At 39.9% G+C, this 10,341-nt stretch overlaps 1 protein-coding gene across 2 annotated transcripts in view; it reads left to right on the top strand.

The window, feature by feature from the left end:
• Nucleotides 1-10,341, top strand: part of NIN (ninein) — a 95,790-nt gene that overhangs the window by 81,113 nt on the left and 4,336 nt on the right. The window contains exons 27-28 of one of the 2 annotated variants that reach the window (XM_019518357.1): nt 677-877; nt 7,466-7,579. In XM_019518357.1, the coding sequence (XP_019373902.1) occupies nt 677-877; nt 7,466-7,579 (315 nt within the window). Of the gene's footprint in view, nt 1-676; nt 878-5,392; nt 6,785-7,465; nt 7,580-10,341 lie in introns of those variants that run through there. The other variant, XM_019518359.1, reaches the window with a different exon arrangement.

The raw sequence follows: 10,341 nt of genomic DNA on the forward strand, positions 1-10,341 counted from the left end.
AAAAAAAAAAAAAAAAAAAACTTAAGTTAAATATCATTGATTAGTTTGAGTTTAGGCTTTTTTTGAGTGACCTAAATCAGTGGTACTCAACCTTCCTAGCCTTGTGAGCCAGATGAGCGGCCCAGGGCCAGTCCATGGGCTGGATTCTGCACACTGGGTTAGTTGGGTGTGATCTGGGACAATACTGCATGCTGGACCCAGCTGTGGGGCACGTAGACCTGCATCACCCAGCTGTGGGGCTCCCCATGAGTCCAGAAATTTGGCAACAGGGGTGTGGTGGTACCATTAATTGCCCCAACTCTGGGGGCAATTAATGCTGCTACTGCTCCCCCATCACCAGATTTTCTGGCCCTTGGGGGTTGGAGGTTGATCAGCACTGACCTAAATCAAAGCTCAGACCCCATCCTAGTAGAATACAAGTGCCTATATGTTTTCCCTGTTGGAAACCAAGCAACATTTTTCACTGCCATATTTTTTTCTCTGAGCTAATGAATCACTAGTGCTGCTACAGAATGACTAATGCAGCTCACGTTTTAATCAGTCATTAAGTTTTGAAGCGGGAGCTGGTTTCCAGCGAGGCTGTAGTGCACGTGCTTCCTGAAATACCCCTTCTCAAAGCTGTGCTGGGAGCGAGCGTAAACTGTTGCACCTGACGGCTGGTTTGTTTAATCATCAGATGCTACACTCGAGCTCCAGTGCGATGCTTAGCCAGTCACAGCACACTCGGGAGCTGCCACAGCTCCAGCAGCAAGGCTGTACCATGGTGCCCAAGGAGCAGTTCCAGCAGCTCCAACATCAGCTGCTTCTAGCAGAAAGGAGGAATCGGCGCCTGCAGGAGGAACTTGAAAACCAACCCTCAGAAACAAACATGCCACAGGTACGATCCTTTTTACTATACAGCTTCCAATGTAGAGCGCACATCTGAGTAGATGCCTTTAGTTTTTTTCCTGATCTGTGATCCTTTCTCTGTTTATGCCAGTTCAAAAACTAAAGATCTTCTCCTAATGAGCACGTACATTGTTTAACTTGAGACTGTAGCTTCAACTGTGCAGTCCTCTTGATTTATTTTTTTCCACCCCCTTCAAGCAATATACATTCCTATCTAGGCATTAGCAGCTTTTCTCCTTTTGGTTTACATTGGGGTGTCAAACATGTATGGTCTGTGGGCCAGATCCAGTCCACAGAGCCCCAGAATCCAGTCCCTGATGTTTTCCTGTTGACCCCCACACCGCCCTAGACTGGCCCTGCAGTGCTTACTGAAGGAGACATGCGAGTGGGGGCATCTGTGGGCCTGATCCAGCCCGTGGACCAGCCCTGCACTGCTCATCCAGTCCACAGGCCCTGATGAGTTTGACACTCCTCGTTGATACTTTTATATGACAGTTCACTATTTCTACATGTAATATCCAGGTAGGAAGTTACCTAGTTTCAAAGGCGCAGCATACTGTAAATTGCAGAAACGCATACCGTACCGGGGCATTATACTGCTGCCACAAGTGGTGGAATTCAGTTGAGTCAGGTCTTGCATGATACAATACAAGCATTTTCAATGCTCCTGAAAGTTGGGGGTTTTTTTTTTTAACTGAAACCTGATGATTGTCTGGGCATAGCAGAAGGCCATTTTAGAGGTTCGGGTATGACATTTTTAAAACACTGGCACTATTGAAAGAAAACCTGTGGGTTATTTTTCAAGAACACATTGCAGCCACTGCTCATAAAAGGCTTAATGTATGCACTGCTTTTAATACAGTTTCTAGCTGTGTGTTCCAACAAAGCCCCAAACTGAAATGTGTAAGAGGTGCGTTACAAGAGATAAGGAGCTGAGCTGATAGGAACGCTAGCATTTCCAGTGTAAACTACAGTTGCTCTAAGCTGCTTTGCTTTTTTTTTCCCCCAAAAAGGAAACAAGTTCTCCCATGCCTTATTTCTAAAAACTGGCATGTTAACCTGAGCTTTGTGTGGGAGCAAAACTTCAAATAACTTGACCAAAATGCTAAATACTTTCTCCTGTCTCCTTAACAAATAACCTTGTATTTTGAACAACGTCATGCTCAGAAGATATTGCAGCATTAAACAACATTGTGAAACCCAAAAGATTGTAAAGTTGGCAAGAGCCTTTGAACCTTGCCCAACAGCTTGTTTTGTTCCTAAAACTTGTTTTTTGGGGTTTTTTAAATGGCACTGATCTAGCTTTCCTCTAAGCAACTGACTCTTCCTTTCCTCAACATTACCTATACCCTATACCCAAATAGGAAGAATTAAAGTACAATATACTCCTTCAGCATAGAAACAATGAACATTTATTCACAATGTAGCATCTTTTAAGGGACTCACTAATATTTGAGCTTTTTGGAGATTAGGTGGGGATGGAGGGAATAGGTGTATGAAAAATAGAATATTCCTATCCTTATGTGCTTTAATGGACTTTAAGGCTGTAAAAGAGCTCTTCTATGATACTTAAAAATATTTTATAGGTTTTTTGGTTTGCTTGTTTTTTAATATGAGACAGAACCTAAAACAGGAAACTAAAGGTGAGCATAACAATGAATTAAAAGCAAGCTGCCTTGCATTATAAGATCTGTTTGGACCTCTAGTGAAAAGAAGCAATATTACCGTAAACTGAGCTTCTTTGCTCATGCAGAAAGGGCTGACAAGTAGAATATAATGCTTAATTTTGAATTTTATTTATAACGAAACAAATAAATGAAAACTGAAAACACGCACAAAAAATCTGCATTACAGCAGTGTTTTCAGTTGTGCTCTGGACTGTGTTAAGAGGAATCAATCGTGTATGATCTTTTAGGGCAGGGGTGGCCCAATGCAGCACAAGTAGCACAGGCGGCCTGTGTGTGTGGCAGGTGGCAGATCCGAGAGGGGACAGACAGCACAGCAGCAGAAAGCAGAGCTGGAAGGAGGAAGCAGAGGAGGAAACTTGGCAGGGAGCACAGGGGAGAAAGCAGAGCAATAGACTGGGCAGGGGAAGGGGATTGGAGTGACACTTATAGAAGAGGAGTGTAATTTGTGGTACCCTGTTTAAAAAAAAAAAAGAAAAAAAAAAGGGATGGCCCCTACTGTTTTAGGGAATGGAAAAGTTTTTACATAGTTTGAAAACTCACCCAGGTCAACCTATGCACCTGCTGTAACTAGCAGCTCTGCAGATGAATATCAGGTAAATCTTTCCTGTTAGATATTCTGTAAGACTTATCTGTGGGAAAAGGGCACTGGATTCACCACAAAAAAAAGAGATATAGATGTGCCTAGTTGAACCTGTGCACAACTTTACTGTAGACACCTTTAAAACCTATATAAGCTTTTAGTAGAGATGAATGTAGTTAGCTGAAGGTAAAACAAGATATACAAGTTCTAGGGTGCTTACAATGGAGATTGGCATGGGTTGATCAAATACATTTTTTAATCTGCTAAACCTGTATGCTGTCCCAATACAGGCAAAGGCCTACATATGTGAATGCCTTTTAGTTCATCAAAAGGAAGAACATTTTTATAAAAATCTGTTGCCTAAATTCTCGTGTCTCACTGAATTTTTTAGTTTTAATATCTCCCTGATTTTGAGGAATAATTTTCCTGAGCTTACATACATTTTAATGTCCCCTTTAGCTTCTTGAAAACTTGCATCATATCCCCACTCCATCATCTTGTCACCAGTGAGTACTATCCCAGAAGATCCACGCTTTCTATGTAAATTTAACCTAGCCCTGGTGCAGTTGTTGAAGCCTGAGTTCCTTCTATACTATGGTTCTCAAAATCACTTGCAGCAAACTTACTGACAAGTATAGAGGGCAATATTTGACAGTCTGTTTGAATTATTCTGTGGTCTTTCTGTATCCCCATCTTGCTTTTTGATCACAGCAATGTTTGTACATGTCTCGATTGAGTTTGCATCATTGTCTAGCAACTGCCCTGCAAAGATTGCTGCTTTGTCTCCATGGCTAGGGACAGAAGCTGCGCATAAACCGGTATAAGTGATCGGAAACTGGTTCAAGTCTGTAACGCAACAAGTTCAGTGCACGTAAACCACTTTCAAAATGGCCAAAACTGGCTTAAGATGAACCTAAAATGGATGTAGTATCAGACTTAACTGATTTAGGTTAAATCGGTTTATTGAACTTCTGTCCCAGATCCCCTCCAGATTCAAGCTAATTCAGTGCCCCAGCATCCCAGGATGCTTTGCACCTCCCCTGCAAACCCTCCATCGCAGGGTGGATGGGATGGCCTTGGCCCAAGCTGTCTGCTCCAGCTAAGCAGGGAGGCATGCTCTAGCATCCCCCCGGCTTCTGGCTTGGGCTGTTGCAGGCACGTGGCTGCGTTTCTGGAATCAAAAGTGAACGTCTGTTCACTTGCTTATCAGTTTAATCTACGCAGCCTAGACTAACCTGCAAAGATTGAATTGATTCAGTCTTGGGCTTTTGGCTATCTATACTTAGCCCATGGTTTCAAGTTTCCCACAAACTGAAGCACTTGAGCCATTTGTCTTATTCATACTAACCTGTTTGGACCATTCTGAATCCTAGTTTTTCTATTTTTATTTTAATCCATCTGGGGCCGAGTGCCAACTGGATACTTGTTTCTACGCTATTTATGCAGAATGGAAAGTCATTATTATATTCCTTTTTTACTTTCCTCCCTCCTTCAGTAACTCACCGGTGTTTTCCATACACGGAAAGTTTTCGAACCTGCACTTTCTAATGCCATAATTTCTAACAATAATTCTTCTGTCCAAAATACTTTTGAAGGTTGTTTTTCTCTCATCCCATATGAGTGATCAGAGCAAAAACTTCAAAAAGCTTCCTCCAAGACTTTCTTCTTGCTTGAAAGTTTTAAAATATAACTTTCTACTGAAACTTTAAATTGTTAGCCTACAGCCAAGTTGCATGTCCCAGGTGCATTTTATTTACAAACTAGCTTGAATGTGGAAATGTTAAGACCTCTTTCTGTAGGTCCGTGAGAGAACAATACCTCTAATATGCAGGTGTCCTTAATCTCTTAAGATTATAAGAATAGATACTGCCACAGTTGTCTTACTTTAGCCAGAAGATTAACAGCTTTGTTTCTTTTCAGTTAGGAACTGCATAAAATTAGCTGACTGTTCCCATTTCCTTCCCTCTCTCCAAAAAAAAGCCGAATTATCTGAAGGGTCCTTACTCCTACAAAACCTGTTCTGAATGTCCTCACAGTTGCATTTATGTTGTGCTAATACTAATTTCTACAAGTGTAATGTGTAATTCCTTGCATGCTTTTGGTGCTTGTTCCTTTTGTTTCTGTCTTGCTTTGCTTGCTTAGCTGGTATTCGTGACTTGTCTTAATCGTGTATGTATTTAAAACAAAAAAAATCTTGATATCAGGGTGAAGTGTCCCACTTGCCTTCTTTCTCTAGGCCTTGCTACCGGAGCAGCGAGCAGTGCATGCAGATTCCTACAGGAGGATTGGGCACCTCTGAAAGCTTGGCTGCTAATGATCTCATTCCTTACCATGATAACCTTACATACACACGAACTGGCATAAGCTGAGAAATGTGAGGGTCAAATTATACTGTGGTTTTTAAAAAAAAAAAAAAATCCTCTACAGTATTATGTGGGTTTTTTCCTATTTATTTGTGTAGAAGTTATTCTGTGAAATTTCACAAGCTGTCGTTTTCAATTTGTTACAAATCATTTTATTTATGTTATTTAAATTGTCAATGTGTTCAATGTGGAAAGAAATACACTATTTTTTCAAAGTGCTGTAACTATTTTTAACAAAAGGTACTAATTTTTATATGAGATTTGAAGAAAATCTGGGCTATTTATACTTTTTGTATAAGTTGTATAAACTTTTTAACAGGGAAAGGTGACACTTTTTGATGTAAATGAGAAATAAAAAAATCATTTTAAATATAGTAGTGTCTCTTGTCTTACTAATATCATAGTGATCATATTCATAGTTTATCTGCTTTTGTAGACAAGAATGTTTTTGCTAGATAAAATCTGTTTCTACTGTCTTTGAATACTGGAAATGTTGAACATCAGTATATATTCTAGTACCATGGTTACAAAATGTGTCAGTATTACGTCTATATTTGAGGACAGAATTTGTCACCTTGAAGTATCAACATCATATGCAGTATTGGGATTTAAAAACTAGGGCGTGATTTCATAGCTCTTAATGATGTAAGTCCATTTTCAAGTCAAGTACTTACTGTTCCCATGTTTCTCAGAAATTACAGCAGTTTAACCTAGATTTTAACATTTTTACCAGGTTTATGTAAACTGTGAAATATTTTTCAAAACAGTTTTGATTCAATGAAGTTAAGTTCATGCAAAAGATCCCATGCGGAGTCTTGAGTTGGTTTCCTCTCTTCCTGTAGATTCAAGGGTATACTTTAGGAATTCATATAAAATTCAGATAAAACATAGTGTCGTTTGTTTCAAGTTCATTTCAACCCAAAAATTACATGTTACAAATCAGAGCCAATTAAAACAAATCCTTTGAGACCAGCAAAGTTATAACACTATTCTGCTTGTCCAGTCATTCCTTTCATACTTAAAGCCAAATAAAAGGTAGCTTTTGACCCATGTCTCAGAGAATCCCACTAAATTTACAAAAGATCATTTCTAGCCAAAGTTGGTTCAACTGTAGTAAGTCTACATAGTGGGGAGGGATAGCTTTTTATACTATTTTCTTTTAGAAAAGTATCCAGAACAATTGCATTATGCTGCTTCCTACATGACTTCTGTATATTCAAAACACTTAAACTATTTGCAGGCTACATATTTAAAAAAAAAAACAACCTTCTACTGAGAGATTTTTGGTGCCTCTCCAGGAAAATATAATGTTAACTGCAATTAGCTTCATAACAGAATCTGTTCTATTACAAGCAACGATTACTCTCCCATTTGGAAAAACTGTCTTCCTCCAACAGCCTATCCAAGGCCAAGGGAAGTGGCTTTTCTCTGGACCTTTCTAGGGTCTAGTATCTTAAAGTGACTCTTGGCTAGCACACACTCAAATGTCTTTAAAAGTGGGCAACCAGCTGGCTTTTGTTGGTATTTCCTTTCCTCTGATTGCCACCAATCAGCGTATCACAAAACACTATTCTTAATAATCTTGTATTATAATACATATAATAATCCTCTTCCCAAATGATTCAAAGAAATCTCAGTGCACAGTTTGATGTTGCAAGCATTCATATGGCAGTACATTACTGTTTTCTGTTGGATTGTGAGTTGCTTTCATGAAGGAACTGGACAGAAGGAAGCTGACTTAGTAATATTACTGAATAGCCAGAAGTCTATAATCTGCTAATAAGGACATTTAGAGCTACTGCATGAGCCATTTAATAGACATAAGCCTTAAAGAAGACTCAGACATTGTATACAAACTCAGGAATAACCTGCAGTGAAATAAGACCTATGGGGGGGTGTTGTTTGTTTGAATATGGCTTGACTCTCACATAACTGTTGCTTTTCAGGGAGGTAATGACCAGCTTCTAAAAGTGATGGAAGAACGAATGATGGATGTTGAACAGAAACTGAGGCTTGTGAAGAGGCTTCTCCAAGACAAAGTAAATCAACTGAAAGAGCAAGTAAGCTTTATCATTCTCTTTCTGGGAGCCCTGACATAACTTGTGTTCATAACTCAGCAAGCAAAGCTTACCAGATTGGTACTTGGTCAAAGTAGCTAGTTAAAGACACTTCAACTAGGGACAGAGGACATATGCACACATGCATGTGATGCAGCGCCCAACACTTTTAAAAGCGCCCTGTGCTGCATCATATGAATTTGTATAAATGGCAAAATCCGCGTCAGCAGTGACTGAGAAAATGGCAGCAACGTGCTTTTGAACTAAAACGCATCGAAGGTGTTTTCGCTTCAAAGCACACCACTGCCGTTTTCTTAGCACTGATGCAGATTTTACCATTTATACAAACGCATGTGATGCAGTGCCAGGCATATCAGTTCGTATGCTCCAGAGAATCAAGTCTGCTCTGACGTGCTGGATTTCTGGCGCACCAGAGCAGGCAAATGTATGTATATAAATGCCCAGAAGTTACAAATAAATCTGTATAAATGATTGGAAACCAGTTCAAATCTGTAACACAATAGAAGTTCAGTGCCCATAAATCAATTTCAAAATGGCCAAAACCAGTTTAAGATAACCTGGTTAGATGTGGTATCAGACTGAACTGATTTAGTTTAGATTGGTTTATTGAACTTGTCCCAGATCCCCTCCAGATTCAAGTTAACTCACAGTCTCCCAGCATATCAGAATGTTTGACACCGCCCCTGCAACCCCCCCGCCCCCTCACAGGGTGTGCAGACTAACCCTGGCCCAAGCTGTCTGCTCCAGCCAAGGAGGGAGGCGTGCTCTAGCCCCACGAGCTTCAGGCCTGGAAAGTTGCAAGCATGTGGTTGGATTTCCAGAATCAAAAGTGAATATCTGTTCACTTGCTTATTGGTTCAATCTATGCAGCTTAGACTAACCTGTGAAGATGAATGGAATCATCTTCGGGATTTTTGACAGTCTGTACTTGGCCTTCATGCTTCTAGCTCAATATATAGGATGCTTACACAAATGTCCTTAAGGCCCAGATTCTAGGTTGAGCTTCACCTCCTGCCTTTACATATTAATAATTCACTAAGAATTATAAGCATTCAGTACAGTAGGGCTTAAAAATGGGAAACAAAACCATTCAAACTAGAAGAGGAATATTAATTGAAAAAGTTGTATTTTCAGCTTAGAGGGGAAAAGGTGCTTTTACTGAAAATTACATTTCTCACAGGTTTCCTCTAAGGAGTCATTCATATAGCACATGGAACAGGAAAACTTTACCCAAACATGAAACATTTTTTGCTCCTGTTTCTTTTCATAAAAGATGCAAATAATTTCTGAGTTATACAAATGTTTTTCTGTTCTCCCCTGGCAAAAATTAAATTCCCATGAGTTTTTAGCAGTTTTACAACATAAATTACACTAACCTATTCCAGATTTTTCAAGCCTGAGCAGTGAAATAGCATGCAAATAACCATCTCTTATACTGGAAGAACTGGTACACATGTAACCTGGTATACTGAGTGCAGAGCTTGCTTAACTTTCCTCTGGCATATCCCACATACTTCAGAATCTGTCAGCTGAAGTAATGGTTCTGTGTGAACAAAATCGACTGCAGAAATTGGATAAGTCATACAACACGTATACAGTGTTAAGTCAGGCAGGTACACTTTGGCTGATTTATTTGAGGAGAAAATAAAAATACCTGAGAGAATAGTCAACGAACTTGTTTAAAAAATAAATTTTGTTGGTGTACTGGATAGAAGTAGGCAAGATCATTTTGTTTCTTCTTCAGACTTGCCTTGTAGAGAGAACTTATCCAGCCAAAGTTGCAAAGGCAGAAATAAGATGGTCTTTGTATTTAGTTCCACAGACTTGGCTTTGTTGGAAAGCCCCAGAATGCTGCCTCCTGCCTCCCCACCCCCACCTTTTTGCAGGTGATTGAATTGATCGTAAGGCCAAGGAAGCTTCCAAAGATTGGTTTTAGTACAGTTCCCACTGGATACTGATGAATCGTTGAGTAGTGACTTTGAGTAGGAAGAAGAAAGAAAGATGATGGAGAAAAATTAGGAAACTGTTACTGAATTTGTCAGGCTGAGTGATATTAAACCTCTAAGTACACCAGCATTAAACTTCTAAGTACAATCTCCAAGTGAAATATACTATTGATTTATCAGGAACAAGGGTTCAGGGGTTACATGCTACAAAACAGTGAGTTTCAACCTTTTTAGACTTTAGGCACCCCTTGGAAAATGCCAATTTTTAGCTTCCAATCATTTCTTGACTATGGAAAAATCCTAAAGCAGTTCTTCCATGACAAAAAAAACTCAGAAAGATCACAGCAATACAGAATGGTTTTGGCACTGTAGATCTCTATTTGAAATCTCTGGGTTTATCTTGTGACTCGTGTGGATGCTTGCATACCTGATAATGCTAATACTATGGCGTATTCTGAAGTATCCTTAAAAGGATCTCACAGAATATCAGGGTGCTGCAGCCCCCTGGCTGAGAATCACTGCTGCAGAAGGTCTAGGTGGGGAGAAATAAGGCCCCTGGTGGCCCAGCCCTGGGGCTCTGAAGTCGTCATTGTAGCTGGATTTATCCATAAACTGGCTTACTCTCATAGGGCACATCCCTACGAGCACGCATATGTGGTTTGCAGCGCTGCAAACCAGCCTGTGGCACCAGAAAGTGCATGTGCTGCATGTGCATGCATTCACCGTGCTCCTAATTTGGAGTGTGGCAAGTTTTTTTTGACACTGGGAGATCCCAGTGTCAAAAAAAAAAAAAAAAAA

This window comes from Gavialis gangeticus, unplaced genomic scaffold (genome assembly GCF_001723915.1).
Source record: "Gavialis gangeticus isolate Ggan-Ray unplaced genomic scaffold, GavGan_comp1, whole genome shotgun sequence".
In the NCBI taxonomy this organism is placed as follows: domain Eukaryota; kingdom Metazoa; phylum Chordata; order Crocodylia; family Gavialidae; genus Gavialis; species Gavialis gangeticus.